Below are 27,880 nucleotides of genomic sequence, written 5' to 3'. Positions count from 1 at the left end.
TGTAATCAATTATTTATTTCTATTTAGGGAAAATAAATTTTTCTTTACATATCTTCTTGAACTTGTCTTGCTATACATGTAAAACCAATGCATTCACTGACATAAATAAATATAAATAAATTAACGTCAATATTACAAAAGAATAAGATTTACAATTTGGCTATGAACATCTCACTTCAGAAATATAGACTCTTCTCTTGTGTAAATATCATAATATCTCTGGATATTTTTAGAGACATTAAATTAATGAAGATACTTTTCACCCTTTCATAGGGGTCCTTCTCCAAGAGGAAAAAAAAAAAAGATTGTCCTTAAACAAAATTATAGCCAATCCATTTTATTTACAAGTGAGAGGCTGAGTCCTGATTGGATACCTGTACTGTGTGACAAAGAGTTATTTCTTCATTCTCTCTTCCTTCTCTGCCACCAACTAACCCAAGAAAATCAGTGCTCTTGGGTCATGAGCATGTTTTTCCTTTAAAATATTTTGTTAACCCATTTAGACTCATTTCAATGGAATAAGAAAAGAAAACGCCCTACAGTCAAGGGTTATTTTATAATATGGTTCATCTCTCTTTGGCAAGTTTGCTCAGAAGAGACTGATTTTAGGTTTTTGGTTTCTTTCCAAGTATCCAATGACTGTATTTAATTTTTAATTTTTGATTTCCTTTGTAAACAAAAAAAAATGTTACACATCTAGTGAAAAAAAATCATGCATTTCCTTTTTTCATGTTCACGTTCTAAGTCTGACCGAACCTCCACACTTTCCTACATTTTGAGGAGTGTAATCACTCGAAATTTTGCAAGTTGTTCTATTTTCAAGAGGTTTGGGAGTGTCCCATGACAGATTTGCTTCTCCTTGCTTCGATGATTTTCCTATGCACCTTAAAGACAATGATAGCATGTGAAACGAAGAACACTATTACATTTATTTTGTCCACTCCTCCAGAAAGGTCTAAGAAACTAGAAATAGTCTGCATACTTGTGTGCACTTTCTTCTTAACTCTTCTTCGGCTAAATCAGCTAGCCAATGGTTACTAGCGTCATAAACAAGACTGTCAGTGTTACACATGTGTGTCCTGAAAGTTAAAAAAGAAAGTCAACATCAAAATAATTTTATTGACTGATGATACACATTAATCTTTGGGTTACTATGCGATAAACAATGGAAATTAATCAGTTAGTGCACCATGCAAAACAAAGGCAAAATTAGTAAGTCATCCAGCCTCAGCCAGTGTGGATCTTAGTGTGTCGTAGTTCTAGCGACACCAACTAAAATATGACACTTGAGTTTTTTTAGTTTCTTGAAATTTAAGTAGCCAAGTTAGAATCGGTTAAGATACTTCCAGATTAAAAGTCAATGAAAACCCCTGACACATGCCATAGAGAAAAGTTTCATCAAAAGACACCTCAAGGAAGACACCTAGAATGCTTCACGGATAAGTTTATATTGAGTTATTTTTGTGTCATAATTTTGTATAACGTAAAGGAGATATAAGATCTATAAGCATGACTTACAAAAGATACCATAAAACAAATCTTAATATTTCCTACACACTGGAAACTCTAAAAGCCACCAAGTAAAAAAGGAGAAACAAATATAATATAAGCCAATCATCTCATGACGCAAACAGTCATAATGAAGGCATTCCTACTTTTAAGCCCTAATGTATCCACCTTTCGTTTTTTTCCCCCAAATATCTGTGGCATTGCTAGCAGCCAATCATTTCAAGAAACTGAATGCAAAACACAAGATGAGATGATGAGCGGAGAATGGAGGACACATCATGCTAATGAGAGATCCAGTATGTTAGTCATTCACTCAAGAAAGAAAAACCAGTCTGATGAGATAATAGAGGTCTGAGCCACTATTATCCTTGAACAGTCATGGATAAAACCTACATCAGCTGTACTGATGGACATTTTGCAAGACACAGAAATGTGACTTTATTAAACCATATACCTTTTCTGATTTACCAGAACGTCTTACTTCTGAGGCAGCACCAGTCACAGTTAAATTACAAAGCTTATTATTTTTGCATGCTTTGCCGTTTTCATGAGTGTAATAAGAGCTGAATAGTAGAGAAGGAAAACACTAATTGAATTATATAATTTTAATTTCAACCGAAAAGCAGTATTAGCATTTCTTTACAATCACATCCCTTTTAACTAAAACTTACGGAACCCTACATTTCTAAGAGAGGAAAGGAAATCCTTTGGTGGGCAAACGCCAAGGGTCACCAAGTGAGGGTACGTGATCACCTTCCCACTCATCAACTCTTTTCCCTGCCCCTATTAAGATCCAATTTTTAATTAAATCAGTATGAGATCAGGAGCATAACCAGGAACATATGAAGTTAGCTCTTAACTTCAACAGCTTTTACTTCCAAAACAAAGGCAAGTGGAGTGTTTTCTAAGTGCACATGAAAAAGGCAAGTGTTTTCTTAGGGGTTTGTATGAGTGTCCTCTGATTCAGAAATAGAGGAATTCGGTTTACTGCAAAACCCCAGTGAAATTCAAAACAAATATTCCCTCCTCTATGTTTCAGCACCTTTAATCCCACTGGAACGATCATGGCCAATATTTTACTGAAAAGTATGTAAAGAAACTGAAACCGCCCAGAGAGCGCCCAGTGAACTCCACATTCCTTTCCCTCCCCCTCACCTACCAGGCCCCACAGGCTTTGCCAGGGAAACCAGGCTTTGCCAGGCTGTGCCAGGCTTTGCAAGGTAAACCCATAATGCTCTAAATCAAAAGGAGAGCCAGAACGAGGGCAAGGAAGTACCCAGGGGGTGGTTTACTGTTTTTCCACAGTAGTTTTGCTCAAGCATTTGAACCAACTTAACTCCCTTTGTATGACTTCGAATTCTGTTTGTTTTTGGTGGACTCTAAACCACATTCTTAAAAAGTTTCTGAAAAATCTGAAGCTCTATTTCACTACATTTGCTATTATAGCATCTAGAATACTTTATTGGCAGTAAACAAATATCTACTTAAAAGCCCACAAAGCCCAGGACCCAGTAGCAGGATAATTTTACTAAAAGACTGAACCACTTAGTGACTTAAAGAACATTTACATACTTCAGCTTATAATAGGCTTCAATAATACCGTTAATCTAAGGAGAAAGGTAAGAGTTACAGAGGGTAAAAAGTAGACAGCTCACATCAGCCCCCAAATTAAAACAGGCCAGTTAGTGGCAGCATTAAAGTAGAGTTATTTTTAATGAGTGAAAAAAAATAGGCATTAGGGCAGTTTAGAAATCATTCAAGTTTATATAAGTTTTCTGAACAGTAAAATCTATAAAACAGACGAGGGTGAACTGAAATAATCCTGTGTCTATAGGATGGGTCAGAGCCAGCTATGACATCATACTTAACATGCACATTGCATGCAGATCAGATATTTCAAATAATACTGGTTTTTTCCCTATGTGCTGCATTCTACCCTCTGAGGGCTTACTATGTGCCAAGCAATGTTCTACCTTCTTTACAGGGGACAGCTCATTTGATCCTTACTACAGTCCCCTGAAGCAGGTGTTATATGTCCCCCAATTTACAAGTTAAGAAAAGGAGCATCAGAGAAGTGAAGTTGCCTGTTGTCACAAAGCACGTAAACTTCAGCCCGTAAACTTCAGCCCTGGGACGATTCAAATCAAGCAATCAGGCTCCTGGGCTGTTTATATCTGTTTCGGTATGTTTTCATAAATACAACTCAGAAAAAAGGCCTAATCACAGGCAACCTGCCAAACCTGCTAGAGGCTGATTTTTCCCTGGGTTTCTGCTTCTCCGCAACACACATATATGACCAGAAATTGGACTGAGTAGGGAAACAAGGTGAGTTGATTAACAGATTGCAAGGTGAGAATGTGGCTTTCAAATCACTTTCCTTTGACATGTTAATGTCCTTGAATCCACTGAAAAATTGAAAAAAAGACAAAAAAGACACAAATCTATCTGTTCACCCAGGGCAGTAATGACAGAGAAAAGGAATAAAGAGAGAGCATGTCAAAAAACACAATTAAGCTAAGAGAGTTACCTTCTGATAGAGTGTCAAGTTTTACTGGAGAAAAGCTAAGAACACATTTTTTTTAAATCATCAGAATTTCTGCTCACCCTGATTTTCCATAGTGCCAGAAAATTTTGACTAGAATTAGGGTACCAATTACAGTACCAGCAACAAGTCCTTGAGGGGGAAAAAATTTGGTAACACGGTTAATAGAAACACAAGCAAGTACAGATACAACGCAGTTTCACAATGACAAACACACTGGTTATGAGCCAAGTTAAAGAAAAACAGGAGACACGAATCACATTTTGTGTGTGCCTTTCGTATGTCACTAGTTTGACAGTAAAAATGGCACGCTGTTTATCCTGCTTTTGGTCAAAGAAAAATGAAATCAAATATTTGAAGTATCACCATGCTCAAATAAAATGTGTTTAACCCATTGGAGAGGTTTCTGAAGTGTTTCAACCCCTACCAGGCTCAATTGTAAGTGCTTTGATCATCGTCGTTCAAACATGATGACTGAGTTACATAATTTTCGCACTAGAAGGTATCTTAGAGTTCACTCTCATTGTGTGGATGAGTGAACTGAGTCTCCGCGAGGGGAGGGCTACATATGTGGTTAATGGGAAAGCCATTTACTCTGGTTCCTCGTAAAGATAAGAGCTGTAGGCATTTCTCCCTCACAGGGAAGGTAATGTCACCCGTGCATGGAGGTTAAAATATTTACGTTGTTTACAGAGTATGCTGTTCAGTGTTTAGTCTGTTGTCGATACGATTTCATTTAGGAAAGCTAATATTTCCTTTTGAGATTAAATGCACTATTTTGAGTTGACCGATAAAAAAATAATTGGTCAAATAAGTTGGTCATCCATAATTTTTATAGTTTGATTTTTACACACAGTCTTTCTTCTCCAAACCACCTGTGTGCCCTTTCTCCATACCATTCTTGGTCTCCCTCTTCCTCCCTACCTCACCCTGCAATGTCGTTGAGCTCTAGTCTTTGGATCTGTATTGCAAAGGAAATGACAGATGACACTAGGAAAGCAACCAAATCACAAATTGGTTCCACATCAGCAAAACAGTCATGTCACACAATTGTACTATCATATGGATACATGATTGAACAAAACAGCTATTTCTACCACAGGTAAATTTTTTCAGTATTTTACCCAATTTCTTTAACTGATCCCCTAGCACCATATCATTAGCTTGGAAAGACTGTATTTGTAAAATAAATCATGGCTCCTCAAAAATTTGGGGTTTCTTTTCCCTTCACCACTCCCATTAACTCCACCATTTTCAAGGGTTGTAAAACCATCCCATTTTCAATTTGAATGATAAATGAAGACAGAAAATTTTAAAGTGATCTAAAGTATCTTGATGGCAGAACCAAAATCTTATTCTTAGAATACTGATCGGCACATATGTAATTCTAGAAGAATGTGCGCGGAGACTCATGTTTTCACAGGAAGCTAGATCAAAATACAGAAATATGAAAAAACAGGATTCTACATAAGTGATTCTTCAGTAAACTAATAGGCGTATTACGTTCCAAGTTATAAATAAAGAAGAATTTAAAGTATAAAGGCAATAGTTATGATCTCAAAATTCACTTGGTACCTATGGAAAAACCAACCCAAGGGTGAATCAAGGTCAATTTAAGACTTACGAGTCAGAATAAATGTCACAATGAAATTATAATCATGATACCAATGCTCTTAATTGTTAATTGAAGAGCTTTTAGGTAGGACAATTATATAATTTCAGGAAATGGGTTTCTCCAACTAAAAGGAGTATTTTAGCAATGTTTCTCACTATATAGAATGATATTTACAATGTTTAAGACATTGTAAAGCAGTTTGCCACCTCATATCCCATCACTCCAATAACCAGCACAGTACTTGGCAAATAGTAGGAAGTGTTTAGAAAATATTTATTAAGTTGCATTGAATGATCTTCTTTTTGCAGATGAGAAAACTGAGACCAACAAAGGATAAACTGAACAGTTTATCAACAGAGAAAAACTGGTTTCTAATCCCAGGTTCTGGTCACGATTTTAATTGTTCATAGTATGTTCAAGAAAAATACCTGAGGTTGTTCAAATACAATTTATACTAGATGGGTGTTACATTAATATACACAGTATTATCTTCATTCCTGAAGAACCTGAGTCAGAATTCCACATATAAGATCTGGTATAAATTTAAAGGTTCTATTTCTGAAGAAATGTGGGTTTGTCCAGTCACTTCAAAAGGTCGCACTTCCGCATCTAATAAAGCGGAAGTGCAGTTTATATGCAAAACTAAAAAAGTTGTTAATAGGTTGTTCTTCCTTACAATCGTCCTTAACATAACAGAATAAAGGAACTGAGGTCTGTGGACAGGTGAAGTCACACCAGAAAGAGACTTTTATAGAACGAAAAAGAATGTGCTTCAGTAAACCTCAAATTTTCAGATTGACAAATCAGAATCTAACACCACTTCCTCGGCAACATCCATAGGACCCTTGAAGGGTTTTGTTATGATCACTGGATTTCCTGTGCCTCTGTATTTTTTAAGGGAGGGAACTTCAATGCTTCTCTTGTCAGCCTAAGCAGATCAATGAAAAATCAGATGATTATGTTGTCTGATTTCTTAACTTTGAATTACTTGTAGATAATTGAAGTCACTTTAAAATGGGATTTAAGTTCATCCTACAGAGAGACAGGTTTAATAAGACACAGTGAGGACCTGACATCATAGTATCTGACACACTTCAAATTACTACTGAGGATTCAAGATTCTTGAAAGTACGCCTGCACTTGGGCTCGTCAGTACCATATGCCACACGCTGGTGGATGTATAGAGCCCCAGTTAATCAGCATGTGGTATTGGAAGGATACAGAAAGAGCATTTTAGATATGTCCCTGAGTAGTCTTTCATTTTTTCTTAAATATTCCTTCAACTGACTTATGAATCCCCATAAGAGATTTATGAACATCACGAAATAGGGTTTCAACGATGGTGGGGGGGGGCAGTAAAGAATCAGAACTACATTCATTGTCAAATTTGAGTTGTGCAGATTTTCACATAGGACAAGAATCTTTCTACCGTTTCAAGTATCTCGTGCTGGAGAAACGAGTCGCCTGCCTCTGCTGAAGCACCTAACAGAGGTGTGACCTTGGGCAAGTTGCAAATCTTGCAAAAATCATTCTTTCAGATGAAAAATGGGACATAGAGGGGCGCCTGGGTGGCTCAGTTGGTTAAGCAGCGGCCTTCCACTCAGGACGTGATCCCGGGGTCCTAGGATGGAGCCCAGAGTTGAATGGGGGCTCTGCTCAGCGAGGAGCCTGCTTCTCCCTCTGCCTGCCACTCCCCCTGCTTGTGCTCTCTCTCTCTGTCAAATAAATAAAATCTTTTTTAAAAAGTAAAAAACTTTAAAAAATTAAAAATGGGACATAGATACATTATAAGGTCCTTTGAAAAGTAAAATAAAAACAGAAAAATTCCATGGGGCGCCTGGGTGGCTCAGTCGGTAAGCGTCTGCCTTCGGTTCAGGGTGTGATCCCAGAGTTCTGGGACCGAGCCCCACATCAGGCTCCTCCCCTGGGAGCCTGCTTCTTCCTCTCCCACTCCCCCTGCCTGTGTTCCCTCTCTCGCTGGCTGTCTCTCTCTCTGTCAAACAAATAAATAAAAATCATAAAAAAAAAAAAAACATAAAAATTCCAGTAGAGTACTTGCCACACAGCAAAAATGCAAATATTACCTTAATAAAGGACTATTTTTACTCTTTGGTGTGGCCAGAGGGAATGATAAAACGGTCAGAAACCCATTTCAGGAAAATGCCAGTGACGCACTGCATGACTACTTTAAGCTAATATTTACTCAATGGTTAGGACTATGCCGGAGTTTTCATATTTATTATCTCATTAAGCTTCAAAGACTTTAAATAGGGACCATAAATGAGAAGACTGGGCCTCAGAAAGATTAAGTTCAATCACTTGGGTTGAGTAATTACTAGATTAAAAAAAAGAAAAAAAAAGAACCCACAAAATTCAAACCAAGGTCTGGCTGACTCGAAAACACAAGCCTGTCTTCTTTAAATGCTGGCATAAAAAAACAAAAACAGAAACAAAAGCAAAAACAAAATACAACTATACAGAGCATGTATTCTCAATGGGAGTGGCGTTATCCCAAAAGGGTGAACAAAATCTTACTCTTTTATGTATAAAGTATAGAAACACATAAAGAATGTAAATAGATTTACAGTATATCTGTGGTAGTAAAATTTCACTGGGTGGTGGGGGGGGACGGTGATTAGGGGAAAAAAAAAAAGTCTGAAAAGTTCCCTGAGGGGGAGAGGGCAATAATGAAAAAAAGATTTTTGAGAAACACTGATACAGAGCCAGCCGAAGAGTGGCTATAGGCCTCACAATAAAGTCTTCACTTAGTGGCAAATAAGGAAGTTCTGAGATTAGTCAGTCTCTCTTTCTTAGCAGAATTGAATAGGAAAAAATTCAAATACTTCCAAAGTTCTAGTACCATCTATGTCACTAACATTGCAGTGTAATCAAGAAAAGCAATTTCTTTGTAAGTAGAGTTTGCTGATCTTTAAAATAAGACAGGTGGCAGGAATAAAATGCACAGTGTAAGGAATTTAGTCAATGACATTATAATGGCATTGTATGGTGACGGAAGGCCGCTACGTTTGGGGTGGGCGCAGCCCACACTTACCCAATTACTACGCTGTATACCTGAAACTAATGCAACATTGTGTCTCAACAACAAATTTTTTAAAAATTGATAAAATAAAAATAAAATGAGAAAAGTGTTCCGATTCACAAAATAAATTGAAGAAATTAATAATTTTTAGGTTTATATTTTGCAACTATAAGATCCCAAAGAAAAATATTGCCACATGTCTGATTTAAGAGGGAAAGAGCTCCTCTTTATTTTTGAGCACAAGTTGGAATTGCAACTAACTTTAAGGGAAAGTTTTTGGGAAATCATATAGTACATACTTCAAGAATTTCAGAGAAAATAAGCACCTCACACCTTCATCGGACGCCACTGAGCAGGTGAGAAAAAGCCCATCGACTAAACTCATCACTGTTCACATTAAATGATGAAATCATGAAGTTTTCATTCAGAATACATTTATTTCTATTAAAATATCAAACAAACAAAGTGAATTCCAACTGTTCAGTTCTTTCAAGATAAGTAGTTTAGCTAAGGAGAGGTTCATTCAAAATATAAAAGAATGATAATAATAATAATAATAATAATAATAATAATAATAATAAAATACCTACTTTCAGCTTCAATCCCTTGTCTCATTCATGCATGCATAGATAGGAGACTTTAGCTTATAAGGATGTAATTTTAAAATACTCACTTTTTTTTTTATAAGTGTATATTTTCTATTGGGCATTCCTTATTAATATACCAACTAAGCTGTATTGCTTCTTAAACATTTCTCTTACCATTTTCTTTAAGAGTTACTAATCTTCTTGTTAAAATGTATAACATCAAATAATATTTATGAACAACAAAAAAGGACTGGAACAAAGGCAGAAGAAATTGCAACACAGATATACCCTTATGCCCATAGCAACAGAATAATTTTAAAGCTATCTTTGCTTTAAATCACTGACAGGGAAGGGAAAAGGAAGAGGATGTAATCAAAGGTAGCATTCTGGCTTATTTGGAATAGAAGTCTAGAAACGGTCAAGGAGTAGTTTGTGAGTACTTATAAAATATTTGAGGCTTAAAAACTGTATTGACAACAGCCTCCTTCTTGTTGTTTTTGGCCCCTTAGAATGATGATGCTTTGAGACAATAGGCAGTCAATGATACTTGACTGGCTGGCCAAATGATCTGAAGTTGCCCTAAAATTCCCTTGGAACAAGAACATGGTTGGGAATACGTAGGAACATACCGGGTACCTAACGGTGTCCACCAAACACGTCGATAAACTGCATTTACCCGACTTCTCCTCGACACCCTTAAACATTTCATTTTAATAGTATTCCTAAGACAGTAAAAAGACAATATTCTCTTCCAGGAATATGGATTGTACATCCCACACCGATGACAATTTTTTTTAACTGCCGAAGACCCAAACTTACCAATTGCAATGATGGCGGCATCTGAAGAAAAAAAAAGAAAAAAGAATTACAAAAAAAAAAAAAAAAAAGGAAAGAAAAAAAAAAAAGTAAAGCCACTGATTTGCTAGCAATTTAACATATATATCCACAGTGTACTTGAAAGTTCAAAAGTAACTCTGATTTCCATAACTAAAAGAAATTATAAATAAATTTATGAACACAGTTATATATTAAGCAACAGATACAGCAGTGCCTATATCTACTCAAAGAGTCAACACTAAAAACGTGAAACATGATAAAGAGTTAGTGAATACTGAAACAAACACCATATAATTTGGTTATAGGACTTGATGGCAAGAAACAAGTTTGAAAGCTTATGTAGTAAATAATCACGATCCAATCCTATGACCAAGAAACTATCAGAGGGGCGCCTGGGTGGCACAGCGGTTGAGCGTCTGCCTTCGGCTCAGGGCGTGATCCCGGCGTTATGGGATCGAGCCCCACATCAGGCTCCTCCGCTATGAGCCTGCTTCTTCCTCTCCCATTCCCCCTGCTTGTGTTCCCTCTCTCGCTGGCTGTCTCTATCCTGTTGAATAAATAAATAAAATCTTTAAAAAAAAAAAAAAGAAACTATCAGAAACTGAAGTCTCTCTCAGCAGACTCTATCAAAAGCTCAAATTACCACAGCACCTTAACTTTTTACCTTTCAAGGACTATGAATGGGGCACTGCAAAAATTACTTTCAAATAAATATAATATGCTGCTCTCCTAAGTAGTGAATGGATTTACTCAAAAGTACCACTGAGACAGGTGACATTACGCAGTAGAAAAGAGCACAGGATCTGGAGTAAATAGGTGTTAAAACTGCCAACTTTCTCCCTATTAACTGGGCACTATATGAATCATACAAATTAATCTCTGAGTCTCTAAATTCGTCGTCTATAAAATGAAGCTAAAAAGGCTTATGTCACAAGGTTATCGCAAGGACTTGTGTCCAGGGAGGGGAAGTGTATGGTACACAGAACTAACTATAAGGCATAGCAAGCAAGTGGCAGCAATTACTTTCTTTTTCAACATGAGCATAAAATGGTATATGAGATTTGAAGAATAAATTAATGGCATAAAAGAGAGAAATTTGACCCCAAATATTGGTTGTATTTTCATCATAATTATTGATTCAGGTTTAGTTCATTTTTTTTCAGGTTTCATTTACATCTGTTAAATTATCTTGTATTCTTTTTTTTGCAGAAATATTTCAACAAAGTAAGCACTCTAAAAAATTTACATAGGGCAAGACTTCTTTCTTGTTGCCTTGCTCTATGAAAAATCAGGTATATTCAACCTAAAACTTTTAGGCCCAGACAGGTCATAAAAATGGAAGAAGTCAGTAACCTCCTACAAGTGTTAAAGTAATGACTAGATCTAAAGGTGTGAACACAAGCTATAAAACCGATGTGGAGTGCCAAAAGTCAAGTTAGATAATGAAATATACAACATACTGCTTATGTAAATTACAAAAAAAAAAACAAACAATATCATGTACTAGGTAGGAATGGATACACACCTGCAGCATAAGAATTAAAACATAGATAGAATGCTTACGCACCAAGCTCAGGGCAGTCAGTGCCTCAGAGGGAGAGAAACAGAAGTGGTACATCATATAATATCTGTAATGTTTAAATTCTTAAAAATAGTCAGGTAAGGGCAAAAAAGGCTTCGAGATAACAACTGTGAAGTATATGAAAATATGGTCACAATGTGTAAAACTATTTAAAAAAAACACCATGATTATTTGATAGCATCGAAGAATGATCAAAAACGGGGAGGGCTGGGTTAAGATTTTGTGTATGCGCATGTATTTGGCTTTTTACGGAAGGGAATCATGAAATATACAAAGGATATTTCAACAAGGATATCTGTAATGTTCCAAGGTCTTAAAAAATTATCTGGGTGATGATGGCAAAACAGACTTCATCACAGCAGTTATGAACTCTGGACAAAATCTGGAAAAGCAATCATAACATGATTTGAAGGCCTGGTGGGCAAACGAAGACAGGCAGAAATGGGTCAAAGCCAGAAGAGGGAGAACGGTATGGAATGAGGTTTGCATATTTGCCGTGAGTGAAGTCCTAGGCCATGCAGTGTAGGGAGCAGAATGCAGGGGTCATATTGGCTAAGTAAGAGGATAAGTCAGAGGATGGAGTTCAAGATCATCAACAGAGCATCTGGAAAGTGAGAGGGCAAATCTGAGGGGCTGCTAATAGTTGATTTCTTGACATTTGTAGTGGTTACAAAAATATTTGCTTTAGAAAAGTAATTGAGTCATACATGGGTGTTTTATGCAGTGTGTGTGTGTGTATGTGTGTGTTGACTTCAATTAAGAAGTTAAAAAAATTTTTTTTAAATTATCTCCTGGCTCACAGTCCTGTTGAGATTTTCCAAGAAACTGAAATAAAAATAGGTATCTTGAATAGAGAATAAGAATGTCTATAGAAATGTTGGCTATCCATTAGGTAAGTTAATAGACAAGGGGACATCACGGTAGCCTGAAGAAGCAGGAACTGGTAAGAAGAGTTTCATTCATTCACTCAATGTGTATTACTGAAGTCTACAGCATATTTTAGTCCACTTTTATAAAAATTGTCATTTAAAGACCCTTGTGTAAATATAGACTATTTCAAAGATTTCTGTCTTTTCAGTTACTTAGAAGACAGTGTTGAGATGCTTTAACACATTAGCAACTCTACGGAATCTCAAGAGACCCTTCAGCAAACTTAAGGGATGGGTCTCTATCAATAAACCAGACCAAGAAAATGGCCATAAGGATGGTACATATTTGGTTCTCTGAAGGGTCTTGAAGAATTCAAGGACTCCCTAAAACTCATATAAAAAACAGAATTTCTTTGCCAAGCTTAATTTAGCATTGTTTTCATGGAGCCCCAATCTTTTTCTATATTATTGCAAAATGTTTTGCCCAAGCATACTCCCAATCTGCCTCTGAAGAAAGTCAAGAGCATTAGTATGGAAAACTCTTCCCACCATAGCACCTTAGATCCCTACTCAGGAAAACCTGAGTTGTGTCAACTAACCTGAAGAGACGGTCCCTTTTCCTTTAGGTGCGTTGGTTGTCCTGGGAGTAGCTGAACTCTGTTTTGCTGTAATATGAGCAGAGGTCAATCTTTTTGTTGTATGGAGACCCTTAGTCACTGGGGCATGTACAGCAGTGGACTTTCGTGTTGCTGGAAGACTCTGTGTAAATGAAGCTTTCACTGTGGTGGATCTATGGGTGGCTGGCATGGCCTGTGTAGCAGACACATTTGCCATGATGGGATTCTGGGCTGCTGGTGGGGTCTCTGTAGATTGAGCATTTGATATGGGGGATTTTTTGGCTGTGGCTGAATCTTTTACTGTGGTGAGTTTCTGAAGAGTTGATGGGGTCTTTGTAGCTGAAACATGTACTGTGTTGGGTTTCTGAGTAGTTGATGGGGACTTTGTAGCTGAAACATTTAATGTGTTGGGTTTCTGAGGAGTTGATGGGGTCTTTGTAGCTGAAACATTTACTGTGTTGGGTTTCTGAGGAGTTGATGGGGTCTTTGTAGCTGAAACATTTACTGTGTTGGGTTTCTGAAGAGTTGGTAGGGCTTCTGCAGCTGAAGAATTTATTGTGTTAGGTTTCTGAGGAGTTGGTAAGGCTTCTGTAGCTGAAGAATTTATTGTGTTGAGTTTCTGAGGAGTTGATGGGGCCTTTGTAGCTGAAACATTTACTGTGTTGGGTTTCTGAGGAGTTGGTAGGGCTTCTGTAGCTGAAGAATTTATTGTGTCAGGTTTCTGAGGAGTTGATGGGGCCTTTGTAGCTGAAATATGTACTGTGTTGGGTTTCTGAGAAGTTGATGGGGACTTTGTGGCTGAAACATGTACTGTGTTGGGTTTCTGAGGAGTTGGTAGGGCTTCTGTAGCTGGAGAACTTATTGTGTTGGGTTTCTGAGGAGTTGATGGGACTTCTGTAGCTGGAACGTTTACTGTGTTGGATTTCTGAAGAGTTGATGGGGCCTTTGTAGCTGGAGCATTTATGGTGGTGGGTTTCTGAGGAGTTGTTGGGACTTTGGTACCTGAAACATTCACTGTAGTGGGTTTCTGAGTTGATGTAACTTCAGTACTTGGAGCACTCGCTGTGGTGGGTTTCCGAGTTGACGGAGCTTTGGTACTTGGAACATTCGTTGTGGTGGGTTTCTGAGGAGTTGATGTGGGCTTTGTAGCTGATGCAATTACTGTGGTGGATTTCTGAACTGGTGGTGTGACCTTAGAAATCTGAGAACCTTACGAGGAAGAAAAATGTTAAAAAATATTAGCTTAATAATGCTGTCAAGTTAAGACTTAGGAACAAGTTGCTTGCTCTATGAATTCTCTCTTTCTCCCCCACAAATACCTAAATATGAATATGACTTTTAGGAAACCAAGTCTAATTATGATTTTCCCAAGGAACTGAAACACTGCATTGTTTTCGCTTTGATATAAAGTATACCTGTAGAGAACTAAAGTACTTTACACCAAAGTAGTACTGAGGTTCTTAAACTGTTTCCTGCATAAAGAAAAGAAACCAAAGTCAGAGTTGCCAGTGATCTCATTCTGTGACACACCCCAAATTAAGACATTTTCTCTCACAAAATGTTTTCCTTTGCTCATGCCAAGACCAAAGAACCAGATAGAACCACTGGACAGACAGAGATAATCACAACATAGTTCTTTTTCCCAATGCTTTCAGGACATGTTAGTGACCTTGGGAACTTGTTCTCTTTCACTTCTTTATTCAAGTAATACAGTCAATCTGAAAAAAATAACTCTTTTTTCCTCTTGTGCTGGGTACCAACGTGACACATATTAGTTTAGTCCCTCTTTGGATTGCAGATCAGGTACCAAACATCTGAAGTGCGACCTTGATTAAGATCCTATTCTGAGAATCGCAACTCTAACAATTTAGTACAATTTTAGGTCTTCAGTGCCTGTCAGACTTCGGGTTGCTTACACACTCCCTCGTAAGGCAGCACCGAGAAGGGCTGCTGGCTTCACCCACACTGGAGACTGCTGTCGATTTCTCTAATGCTGCTAAGCTGTGACTTTCTCATCTCTACAACGAGGATAAAAACAAAGCAGATTTGAGAACTTTATTGTAAGGAAGGAGAGAAATAATTTAGGTAGGTTATTGCCCACAACGTCTGTCCCTGAAGGAACACATTTTGCCACATTTCTGCGCCACCAGCACACACATCCTGCTCCACGCCCTCATTTATTTCTGTTCCTGTAGCTCCCTCAGAGGACGGTGGGGACGGGATAACTCACGGAAAATACCTAGCCGGTAGCGCAGGACTGAGCCCTCAAAAAATGGTAGATGGTATTGTTAGGATACGATTTACACGGACTTTTCCTGTAAGGTGCTCCCACATGAAATTGATCCTTTGCTCTACCACGCTAGTTCTCATTTTCGATCCAGAAGACGTGCGTGTTAGTATGGTGTAAGTTTCCCGGAAATCACTTTTCTCCTTTTGCCATTTTGTTGTTTGGTGTCTAGTTTAATTCCATCGCCAGCAGCGCGCTCCAGATTATTTCAATCTTCTGAACTACATGGTGATTGAGAGCCCAGCCTAAGGGCAATGTTCCATGCACACTTGAAAAAAACTTTTCCTTCTGTCCTTACAGGGTTCAATGCTCTTACTATGTCAATTTTTTAAGAAGTTTAACTGTTGCTTCTGTATTCTTATTGGTTTTTGGTTGCTTATTCTAACAGCTATTGAAATAAGTGCGTAGAATTCTCATACTATAATCATGGATTTATCTATTTTTCTTTCTGTCTTTTGCTACATGTGGATTGAAGCTTTTTTCCCAGTGCTCATAGATAGTAGATTGTGATAGATTCCTGTTGAATGGACCCCCTTTAGCATTATGAACTGTTGTATCTTAAAGTATTCTTTGATATTATGAGAACTGCACCAGCTTTTTTTTTTTTGGTAGTTGTTGGCAAAGTATATTTTTCCATCCTTTACTTTTGACCATTCAGTATTCTTATCATTAAATTGTGTCCCCTGTAGCCAGCAAATAGGTTTTCTTTTTTTAATCCAGTCTGACGACCTTACTTAAATTACACTCTGTGTAATTACTGATATAGTTGGGTTTATAGCAAACACTTTACTATCAGTCAGCTCTTCCACCCATCTAGTTTATGTTTCCCTTCCTCTCTTGTTTCCTTTTGGATAAAGTGTTCATTATCATTCCTTTGTTAGCTTATGATTTATACTTTCTTTCACTATTATTTTCATGGCGGCCCTAGAGATTACAGTATATATTAGACTATAAGTCAACTATGCAAATTAACATTTTAACAACATTTTAGTATTGCCAGAACCTTGTAACCCTTAAATTCAATTTACCTCTTCCTGCCTTTTGCTCTGTTGCTATTATACACTTGTATTGGACGTACACGTCAAACCCCAGAAGACGATACATTTATCATTTTGTACAGTCCTAGTCATGTACCTTTGCTATTGTTCTTCATTTCCTCTTGCATTTTCATGTTTTACTTGGGATTATTTTCATTCTACTTGAAGGAATGCTTTTACTTTGTCATTCTGGGCAGGTCTGGTCTGCTGGTGACAAGTTCCCTTAGTTTTCATATGAGACCATCTTCATTTTGCATTCAGTTTTAAAGGATATATCCATTGGGTAAAGAATTCCAGGTGAGCAGTCATTTTCTTATCCTTAACTTGAAGGATTTCTTCTCATTGTCTTTGGCTTCCACAATTTTTGTCGAGAAGCCTGTGATCAGTTTTAGTGTTGTTCCTTTGAAGATAATGCTGTCTTTTTGTCTCCTGGTGCTTTTATCATTGTTTTGAGTTGTCAAAATTTTTGCCACGACATGCCAGGAAGTGGTTTTATTTTTATTCTAAGAGTCCTGAGAATCTTTGAAATGTGTTGATGTATTTCATCAGTTTTGGAGAATTCTGTCATCTCTTTGAATACTTCTGTTCCTCTTTCTCTCTTTCTCTGTCTCTCCTCTTAGCTAACCTATGTTAGAACAGTTTCACATGTCTCAAATATCTCCTAAGGTTTTATCTATATTTTACATCTGCCTCCCTTTGTGCTTCTGGGCTTTATTAATGAATCTTTTTTCCTGTTCCAAATACTGCGTCCCAATGACTGTTCAAACAATTGTGCTCTTCATTTTAGATTTTATATTGGTAGAATGTCTACTTTATTTTTATAGATTCTAGTTCTTTGTTGAAATTCTCTATTTCTCTTTTCCTTTAATACCTTAACCATATTAACCAATAATTTTAAAGTCCTCATCTGTTAACTCAATTATCTGGATCTCTTTTATTGGATTTATTTTCCCCTGATTTGGTTATAACTTCTTGCTTCTCTCCATGTCTAATACTGTTTTATTATATTACAGACGTTGTATATAAAACCTTCAGATGGTATGATCTTCCAAGAGAGGTCCCCTTTTCTGATAGGCAGACTGGTTGGAGGTGATCACATCCTCAGCCCATGAGGGACTGAGCTGGGTCTCAGCCTTAGTAAGACTCAGTCTACTTCTACTCTTGCCTCTGTTCCTTGGGAGTTGTCCCTCTGGGCTTTTCCTCAACAGCCTGGGAATCTTTGTTTCCTCAGCCCCAAGAAACTGTGGGAGAGCCAGGTCTGTCCTTCGGGGGTCCCCCGCCCAGCAATCTAGCCTCCTTCCCCACACAGCTTCAAAATGGGCACAAATGTGTTAAGGGGGACAGGAGTGTGTGCTTGATCCAAGCTTCTTCCTCTGATATTTGTTGCCCAAATACCATAAGGAGCTGAGAGATTTCATTTTGTACTTTGGAGGCTTTGGGTCTAACTCCCCAGTGTCCCCTGCAGCCCCAGAAATCAGCAAATGACCCTTGGAGTGAAAAACTGGCTCTGCATTGAGGACCTCAATTTTCAGTATATTTTTCTAGCCCACCACAACCACTAAAAGCTTTGCCAGTTTCTCTCTTTCCTGGCAGTGGTCTTTTATGGGAGTCACGATGGATCTCCAGCCCAGAGTGGCTTGTCTTTGCTCCACCCCCAGGAATTCTAATTCATTCAGGCCTGGTTGTTCCCACCCTTGTGTCTCGTGCCTTTCAAGATAGGACTTAAAAAAGGAAAAAATCTTCCCTGATTTTGTAGTTATTGTAAAGGAAATATTGGCCTACCATGGCCTACTTGGGGACTAGCCTAGACTTGTAAGCTCTAAATAACTGATAATTTAATAAAACAGGGGAAAATAAATATGAAGGGTATCACATAGCCAGATTAAGAAGCAAACACATATCAAACTTCTCCCATAATTAAATTAATTCTAACAATATAATGAAATTTTCACCAGGCAGCTGTCACATCGCCACATCAAAATAGCCATTATCAACAAGGGTGCGGAGCCAGCACGGGGACGCTGTGCCTTCGCTCCAGTAACTACCCTGCAAGGAATTTATTGTACAAAATGTACACCTGCACGATTCCAGATGCCCAATAATTGCCACAGCATCTTTTGTAAGAATAATTTAAAAAACTAGAATCAAAAACTAAATTCCCCTCAATAGGTTAAATAATTGATATATCCATATAACTGCTATGATTAAAAAAATAAATACGGATAGGTATGTTTATTTTCTAGAATCGAATGCAAACATTTGTTAACCATGGTTACTTCTGAGAGAAGGATTAGGGACAGAGAGATTTTTACTTTACATTTCGTATTTGTCTGCATGGTTTTAATATTACTTCATTGTTGATGTATACTATTTATAACAAACAACTGTTTTTAACAAGCACTGCTATTTAGAAATTCATGCTAACATAATTCCAAGTATAATTATAAAAGGAGTTCGAGTCGCACTGGCACTCACATATCACACTGCTTAAAAAAATACCGCCTCCTGGGATCACTATCTAGATCCCTCAGTTTAGTCTAAGATTCCCTCCCAACTGAATAAAATAAACCATTTTATATACCTTTTGTATTGATATTAACTTACTGAAGGTGATATGGTAAGAAATAGCAAATGTAAGCTAACTCACTAAAAACGTGAGACATGTTACGTGTACATGTGTGGGCGCTATATGCTATGTGCGTGTATATATTTATTTATTTATTCATATATTACCACATATCCTCCATATCAGTGGTTCCTCTTTCCTTGGAAGTCATAGACCTCTCTGAGAATCTGATGAAAAATCGTGCCCCCCAGAAAAACGCAAATATGCATATATGTACCGCATTTTCCATTCATTTCTTAGGGAGTTCATAGAATCTCTGTAGCCCATATATAGACCTAAAGGTAAAAATAAAACAAAAATCAACAACGCAAACTCATTACCTTTGCACTCAGGTGGCGGGCCACTCCATTCTCCTTGGTCACCTTTAACGGTACAATAAATAGAGTTCTCTCCGATCAGGGTGAAGCCTTCCTTACATCTATATTTGATAGCCTGTTGATACACGTAAGTGTCCCGTAGATCCAGAATGAATCCATTGTTAATTTCTGGTGGTTCTGGACAAAAAATTTCTTTAAAAAAATTCCAACATATTTTACATTAATAAAACTGCCAATTACTTACTTTAATAAGCAAGATTAAAACATGTTAAATAACTTACTTAAAAAAAAAAATCTACCATTTTTCTAAATTCAGCACTATCGACCAGGGAGCTCAGAAATACCTATTAAGTAATGAGTCATGTTATTTGGAGCTTTGGATACAAATGGTATAAAACATGAATGCTCACTTTGAGACCAATGTATAGAAATAAGATTTAGAACGTATATGTGAAGCAAAAATTACAATGAAGTCCTCACACATTACATGTCAAATTGTGCTAGAAAAAGCAAATACTGCCAGAGTTCAGAGGTGAAAGCAGGACGGAGATTTTAAGGAGGAAATGGAACTTGAGTTTAATACTGAGATACACCCTTCTGCTAAGAGAGCAGAGAAGAGGCCATTGCTCTGCATTCCAGGGGGAAATGATGCCAAGTGAAAGGGCCCTAGAAGTCAAGGGGCATCCTTGGGAAATAGGAACAGATGATTCTGACACAGCGAAATATCAGAAGTGGCAGGATTACATTTTGACTTTTAGGATAAAACTTTTTTAAGCATTTATTAAAGCACAGCCTTTCACTTAAAGTACATGTATTAAGCAGTGCATTCGGAAAACAGGTGCAAGCAGAGTTGTTCTAGTCATATTATAAAAAGAGCCCCACCCCCCCGCCACGGCAGTAGCCCTGATAAATGCAACAGCTCCACATTGTCTAGAGCCAGAAAAGCAATGGGATCACTTGTGTACATCAATGATGTCACATCAAGTGGCCTTAAGTAACCAGAGCGTATTAGAAAACCTATAAATTACTTTTAGGCCACTGATGAAAGCAAGGAGCAAGAGCAGATTAATCTGCTTTACACGGGGCTAAGGGGCATGACAATTACACATCACCATCAGTGCCATTCAGAGATTTCCTGAGCACCTAATACATACCAGGCATTGTTCTAGAAACAGAATTGCAAAACTAAATAAAATATTAAGTCTTAGGTCTTAAAATATCGTAACGGGGGTGCCTGGGTGGCTCAGTTGGTTAAGCGTCTGCTCCTGCATCGGGCTCCCCACTTAGCGGAGAGCCTGCTTCTCCCTCTCCCTCTCCTGCTCCCACTGCTTGTGCTCTCTGTCAAATAAATAAATAAAATCTTAAAATAAAATAAAATAAAATAAAATACAGTGACAAAAAAGATTCAAAGATTTTCATTTAAATACAAAATAGTGAGACTCATCACAGAAGTGTGCACGATGGTGTAGAAAGAGAGAAGAACAGTTAACCATCAGGGAGGTCAGGGAAAGCTTCTAGAAGGTCTATCAGAGCAACCCCTTAAAAAGAAAATTTAAAAAAAGAAAGAAAAGAAAAGAAAAGAAACATAGGAAAAAGAACAGCTAAGCAAAGAAGGGACCGAAGGACATTCCAGGCGGAGGCAGCAGCAGAAGGAAAGATGTGGGCAGGTTTTTGTGGAAAGAGCATAAAGTATGAGGGAAGACATAGCGTGAAGTGAGTAGACCATGGCTCCCCTGTATGCTTTACTAAGGAGTTTGGACTCTGTAAGTGATGAGGAGACATGTATAAGCCTTAAGGCAGAAGAGATAAGTCACTTCCGTGTTTCAGATGGATCAATCTGGGTAGAGTGTGGATGAAATATTAATGGAGTCCAAGAATGGAGGATGGGGGCCATTGCAATCAGTGTCACCTCTGAACTCAGGCAAGTGGGACTCCTGCCCCAGTTCTCACACTTTACGATGCCATGCTGTGGCCCTCCTCTGACTGAGCTTCTCCCTGACAGTGGGGTATGGGCAGGGCTGAGGGTATGCTTACGGAGAGCTTCTCCCCCACCCCACTGTAAATCATGCTCTAGAAACTGGCCCTCGGAATTCCCCCCTGCAGGGCCTGAAAGGGTCCCTTCTCCCTGTCCATATTCTTTTTTTTTTTTTAAATATGGAACACTATAAATTTCTGTGTCATCTTGGAGCAAGGACCACGCTAAACTTCTCTGTGTCATTCCAACTTTACTGTATGTGTCACATGATCCCGATGGTCGAGAAGAGTCTATACTGCTGATGTGTGCACCTGTAGTCCAAAGTTCAGTGCCGTGGGCGAGGGGACAAGGTCCCAGGTACATGACTTGGGTGTGTGGTCCAAGTTGTGTATTTGCATGCATCAGAGGCTTCTCACAGTGCCAGAAGGGGATACCTATTCGAGTACGTTTGCCGTCCAAACTCACTTTCGCATCACTTACAACATCCCTTACTAGATGGTGGAAATGGGAAAGGTGGGTGGTGGGTGGTAATGCTGAAAATTTCGAAGTACTAATAATGAGAAAAAGGGAAGTAGCAGACGTAGGACGGCAGCGCTCAAGGTGGTGTGCCCTGTAAGGAGTACCTAGGTGTGACCAGCTTACCCCTGCAAGCTCTTGCTTGGCAAGACTTCATTTTATGTGTCTTCCTATCAACTGACCCCATGCATTCCCTCCCGCAGGGCGTCAATCAAGATGCACTTGTCAAATCCACTAAGTCCAGTCTAGCTTTCTGCTCCTGATAACACCAAAACCTTGAACTCAGCAATAATTTTAGCAAAGATGGGAGAAATCATAAAGCTTACATTTTTAAGCATTGCATTTTTTCTTAAGAAAAAAAGAAAAAAAAGAAATATATTGCACATATTTTACTCCTCTCAATTTTCAGGAGACATATGTCTCCAGTGGATATAAATTTGACTGGATACATGCATTTATGATACGATTTCTATGCCCTACTCTCCCTCTGAGAAGATAAGATTCTCAAATGCAAAGATCATATTTCTTCGTTGTTGTACAACCTTATTTCTCTAATCATGAAAAATCAATCCCATTTCAAAACATTTACAGATAATTAGCTCAGTTCATAATCTTAAAAGAGGCAACACTGAGTCCTAGAAAAATGATGGGTTTGACGTCCAGAGATCTGGGTTAAAGGCCTTCTCTTGCCACTTATTTTGGGATGTAGGGTCAGGTCATATAAACTCTCTGATCAAGAGTATTTTAATTCATAAAATTAATAATAATGGGGGAAGAAAAACCCTGTTATCTATTTTGCTTGATTGTTAGAAGGAAAGGTAGGGTAATAAATGACCAACCACAATATACACCTGTTTGCTGGGGGTTTTTTGTTTGTTTTGTTTGTTTATTTGTTTGTTTTGGAGTTTGTTGGGGTTTTTTAATCCTTTATCACCACAGCTAATAAATTAAGAAACATCGCTAATAGAGATCTTTAAATTAGTTAAGACACTGCTACATTGGATAATTCTTCATGAGAGAAAGTAATTTACCATTGACTATTCAGCCTCACAACTAGAGTGCTTAGGTTTTTTTCAGTCTTACCTTGGCATTCAGGCAACGGATCACTCCACCCAACACCGTCATCTACAAGGGAACAGTAACTAGAAGGAACACCAACTAGCCTGTACCTGAAGCAACAAGGGGAGAAAAAAGTTAGGTCCCATCCACCTGTTTGGCTTCCCTTAAATTCTCCAAAACATCATCTTAAAATATTTACTACACCAGTAGACGGAAACAAAACAATAGTTGATCAAAGTTCACATGGCGGTTTAAAGGAAAAGAAAAAATTAAATTAAAAAAAGGTGATATCCAAAGGGTAAAAAAGTATAAGACATGCAAAACGTTTTTTACTTGGGCGAAAACAGGAAAGTGTTTTGAAACATTTTAAAGTGATATAGATGCTTGAATATTTTATATTTCTGAATTCTAAAAGATAAACAGAGGCTTCATAGGATAATAGAACATATTTATATTTTAAGGGCTCAAAGTACTCCCCAGATTTGACAATAATCATATTAATGATCTAAGCATCTCTGTTTCATACAGGAGACGCACGATGTTGATATTTTTATTTTATAGACAGCAGGGACACACACACACAGAGTAAAATATCATAATTCAATATGCGGATATTTAATGAGAAAATGGACATGAAATTTCCATCAGTCTCTGAGACACTGATGATACCCAAAGAGTGAGTTCCTTTTCCCTATGTAGGGAACTTAGAAAAGACCTCAGGTCAGCATGATATTTTTACACTAGGAGTAAATGTTTTTAACACACAATATTTTGTAACAGGCAGTTTGCATACAGAAAAAAAATATGCAAATTCATTATTTAGGTAAAGTAAGGATTAGTTTCATTGGAACACTTGAAAGATTTAATTTCTGTAAGTGCCAACATATTACAAGTTTTTTCCTTTACTAATCACATTAAAAATTTTACAATGAATCCTATACGTACAGAAATCTAACAATTGAGAGAATTTGGTGTTACAAGAAATTGTCCTTTCTTGCCCCCATTTTATTAAATTTAACCATGATGAGCTCATGATGAAAGATCCTTGAGCAGAGGAATTGTTTTAATGAGACTAGCTTGTAAACACTGACCACAAATTTAAAAACTTCCATCTTAAGTCCTAAATCTGTTTTGACATTTGTTAAACATAGAGTATAAATATATAGTATGCCAAAACTTACCCCTCGTTACACGAGAAGGAGATGGACGCACCGTATAATATGTCAGTTGGTATGCTGACACGACCATTTCTTAAATCCCCAGGATTAGGACATGATTTTCCTAGAAGAGAGCACAAATCGATTTTTTTTCATTAAATTATCAGGCACTTCTATGCAAATTCATCATCTGAACTATTGACAATTCTTATCCTTAGACTTGTAAAATCCTGCCTGCATTTTGTAAGTTTCAAATAAAGCACCATATTTAGAATATATGCTTCTTACATTTTAGGTAACCTTAAACTAATTAAATGTGAAATCTGTGAGTAAATTAATACTCCCGTCTCACAATTGTTTAGTTGGCCTAATTTATAAAACAGAATTATAAAATCACTCTAATGGTTCTTTTCAGAATCATTCAAAGTAATAGTAGATACACATAGACTTCCAGCATGAATGAAGGAAGAATTACTGTTTCCCCAAATACCACATGATTACGAATACTCTGTAAAATTATACTCACTTTTACAAAATTCATCTGGTTTGGACCATGTAAAATTCTGAAGGCAAGTTAGTTTTCCTGAGAGAGAATAGTCCCTCCGGTAGCCAGGACGGCAGTCATATTCCACAATGGAACCCTCTGGGAAATAATTCTGTTTGGTAAAAGACGTTTTGAGAGATGCAAAAAGTAGCCTGGTTGGAACGTCACAGCTACCTAAAAGTATTAACAAAAGCAACAACATAACTAATATCACCTTATTTGATAATCTATGTTTAATTATCCAGAATTATTTGGTCCTTCCATCACCCCTTTTTCTGTACTTCTTTGTACATATTTGATATTTAACTATATTGATATCACTACAACATTTACGGTGTGTCAAGCATATTCACATCTATCCTTTTGTTCCCTACTTCGTACATCTGGTACCTAGATATCACTCTGCCCACAATTCAGGAAATCTGACCCATTTTAGGCACATGCAGGCACTGCCACTTACCTTCCCTGAGGAGGACAGGGGTGAGAGGAGAACTAGGATTTCCTTAGACTCCTGGGGCTAATGCTCTGATTAGCAATAACAATAACAGCACTATTGTTGTTGTTTGTACAAACACACAACACACTTCTATGTGTTTTATACATATAAATTCATTTCATCCTCACCACAACCCAGAAGGCCACGGATCAGATGAGCCCACGGTGTACATAAAAGTATTTATAAACAGTAAACATCCAGGCAAAGGTGAATGTGTAGAGGCATGGTACAGTGGAAGGGACTTCGGATTTATAGTCCAAAGACAAGTTTGGACCCTGGCTCTCCTGCATAAGAACTGCTGATCTCAAGAAGTTACTTAACTTCTGGGGAACTATTTCCCCTGACACTACTTCCTTACTGAAAAATGGAGGTAAGAGTCCCGACTCCACTCATGGGGTGGAGTCAGCTACATAGAACCCTTATAAACTCTAAAACAGCATACACGCGTGAAGGCTTAAGTACTTCAACCACTGCTTTCTATCCTGCACACACAAAACGCAAAGGTTCAAGCTGATTTCACAAAACATTTATGGCAGTTTCTCTATTTCCCGTACCTTCTGTGACTCCAGGTTGTCCAAAGCTAGGAACCAAGTCTCATCTTTTATCTTTACTTGTCTCTGTCAAAGTTAATATAGGACTATGTGTTTAGTGCTAGATTTTGAGGGAAATACAGAGAACTTTTTGAAATGCTAGCACAGAGTTCTATTTGGGGAGTCCTACTTTACAAAATGAAATTTAAGAACACAGAAGACCTATGTTATGTGTCGTGAGGTGATTGCCAAACCTATTCATATATAATTCACCCCCTAAATTGTACCTATTGTTTATTTTCTCTATTAGTTCAGGAGGTACAGTGTTGGGGGGGGGGGTTGCAGAGAAACAACAACAGAATGCCCAAACCTGTTAATGAAGAAGCAGGACCTATTCTGAGAAGTAATGTCGTCAATTAGCTGCAGTGTGAAGTGCCAGGTGTATATACCATGGGATTTCATAATACTTGAAAACTATCAATTACCACTCATGCTAAAGAGGGATAAAATTAAACTAGCAAGATATAGTCCATTCCCGTAACTTATATATACAAAAATGAAGAACTTACGGTTACAAAATTCTGCCAGCTCTGACCATGCATTGTTGAGACAGACCACTGAGTCGGCCTTGCCAGGAACCTTTACAAAGCCTTCATTACATTTGTATGTTAGTGTGGTTCCTTCAGGAAAACTCGAGACACCTCCCAAAGTTAGTAGGGCATTAGGTACCTCTGGGGGAAGGCTGCAGTCACCTAGGGAGAGAAAAACAAAAACAAAAACAAAAAAACAAAAAACCCAGAACTGAAGGAAATAACACTTTTCAGTTCAAAGCAACATTCCTTTTGCAAGAGGAGTAAGGGAAGCAGCCAAGGCTTTTGAGGCACGTGTAACATTTCCATCCAGTTGCTGAAGCGACAGACCAAGAAGTTGCTAGGCTGCCTGTCTTGTCAATTCAGTACTAAAATAAGGACAGAATCAACCCCTCCCTTTCATTATTGGAAAAAAAAAAAAGTGGTTTAGAATTGATCTCCACGTTGATACTGTTACTAAGCACGCAGTAAAGACAGACGCTCCCGTGGAACGTTACACCTGGAAGCGAAGACGTGCTAACGTGTAGCGTCCCGGGCAGCACACAACTGGACTCTGCTTAAGAGGTGAGAGGGACCAACTCTGGCCTCCCACCCTTAAAGAGATGTTGGGGGATTCAGAATTCACTCTTTGAGTCCTGCCCTTCGGCTTCGCCAGGTTTGGCTGCTCCGCAAACTCAGCCCGCGCTTCCTCAACGGTCCCCGCCTCACTCCTGAAGTCCTGCTAGCTGGGGTCCAGCACAGCAAGACCCCAAACTGCAGGTTGGCAGCGGAGATCCTCTCCCTGTCCCCACGGGATCCTGCTAGTAGGAAGCCCTGAGCCTTCAGGGTAGAGGATTACGGGAACAATTTACCCGTGCCCACATTCCTCCCCTCCCCAGGTCCCCAGATTCCTCGGTCGTCGCGGAGACGGATCCCGCCCCTCCCACCAGCCTAAGGGTTCACCCAGCGGGGCTGGGCCCCCCAGCTCCCGCTCACCCTGCACGGCAGGTGGACACAGCAGCAGCAGCAGCAGCAGCAGCGGCGGCGGCGGCGGCGGCGGCGGCGCAGTCAGCCCGCCAACGAGACACATGGCGCGCGGGGACCGGGACCCGGAGTGAGTGGAAGCTGGCTCCGGCAAGGAGCTGAAAGCCGCAGCAGCGCCTCGCTGTTCCGCCAGGCGCGTTAAATTAGCGCCTGGGCGGGGCTGGGGCTCTGAATCACAAAGGGTGGGGCGGTGAGACGGGTGGAGGAGAGTGGCTCGCACCAGGTGCTGGGCAGGGCGAGGGCGGGGGGCTCTGGCTGCTCCCTCCCCTAGAGACCCTAGACTAGGGAAAGGGGGTAATGGGCCGGGAGAAGGGCTCTCTGGCCGGTCTCCTGGACTTTCTCTCTTTGCTAGGGTGGGGCCTGTGAGGAGCTCCCATCTGGAAATGTAAATATCTGCTTTCCAAGTAAACAAAACGCTGGGGGGAACGGAGCAGAGGAGCGCGGCTCGAGTGGCGAGGGCTTCGCTCCCCGGAGATCGAAGTTAGGTTAAGAGGAAATTCAGCGTTCTTGGGTGCTGCCAGGCTG

The 27,880-nt window shown here is 38.8% G+C and overlaps 1 protein-coding gene and 1 pseudogene across 1 annotated transcript; both read right to left on the bottom strand.

The window, feature by feature from the left end:
- Positions 1 to 27,491, bottom strand: CD55 (CD55 molecule (Cromer blood group)). Its single transcript, XM_087866011.1, has 10 exons — positions 27,308 to 27,491; positions 26,312 to 26,494; positions 24,699 to 24,890; positions 24,197 to 24,296; positions 23,040 to 23,125; positions 19,469 to 19,657; positions 13,181 to 14,407; positions 9,801 to 10,133; positions 4,981 to 5,041; positions 1 to 1,079 (listed from the first exon to the last, which is right to left on the bottom strand). The coding sequence occupies exons 1-10, from the start codon at positions 27,399 to 27,401 to the stop codon at positions 956 to 958; spliced, it is 2,589 nt and encodes an 862-aa protein (XP_087722137.1). The 5' UTR covers positions 27,402 to 27,491; the 3' UTR covers positions 1 to 955.
- Positions 21,614 to 21,714, bottom strand: LOC123785882 (U6 spliceosomal RNA; annotated as a pseudogene).
- Positions 27,492 to 27,880: the final 389 nt, after the last annotated feature.

The sequence above is a fragment of the Ursus americanus genome, chromosome 2, assembly GCF_024610735.1.
Source record: "Ursus americanus isolate L20-20 chromosome 2, mUrsAme1.1.p, whole genome shotgun sequence".
Lineage (NCBI taxonomy): Eukaryota > Metazoa > Chordata > Mammalia > Carnivora > Ursidae > Ursus > Ursus americanus.
The sequence above is the reverse complement of the archived record's forward strand: the minus strand, read 5'-3'. Positions and strand labels throughout refer to the sequence as shown.

What these genes read in the sequence shown, in the direction of transcription:
- CD55 (XM_087866011.1), bottom strand. Translation starts at nt 27,401, where the DNA reads ATGTGTCTCGTTGGCGGGCTGACTGCGCCGCCGCCGCCGCCGCCGCCG. An exon ending in ACCAGATGAATTTTGTAAAA is followed by an intron (nt 24,297 to 24,698) that starts GTGAGTATAATT and finishes GCTCTCTTCTAG; the next exon opens with GAAAATCATGTCCTAATCCT. An exon ending in CCCGCCACCTGAGTGCAAAG is followed by an intron (nt 14,408 to 19,468) that starts GTAATGAGTTTG and finishes CTTCCTCGTAAG; the next exon opens with GTTCTCAGATTTCTAAGGTC.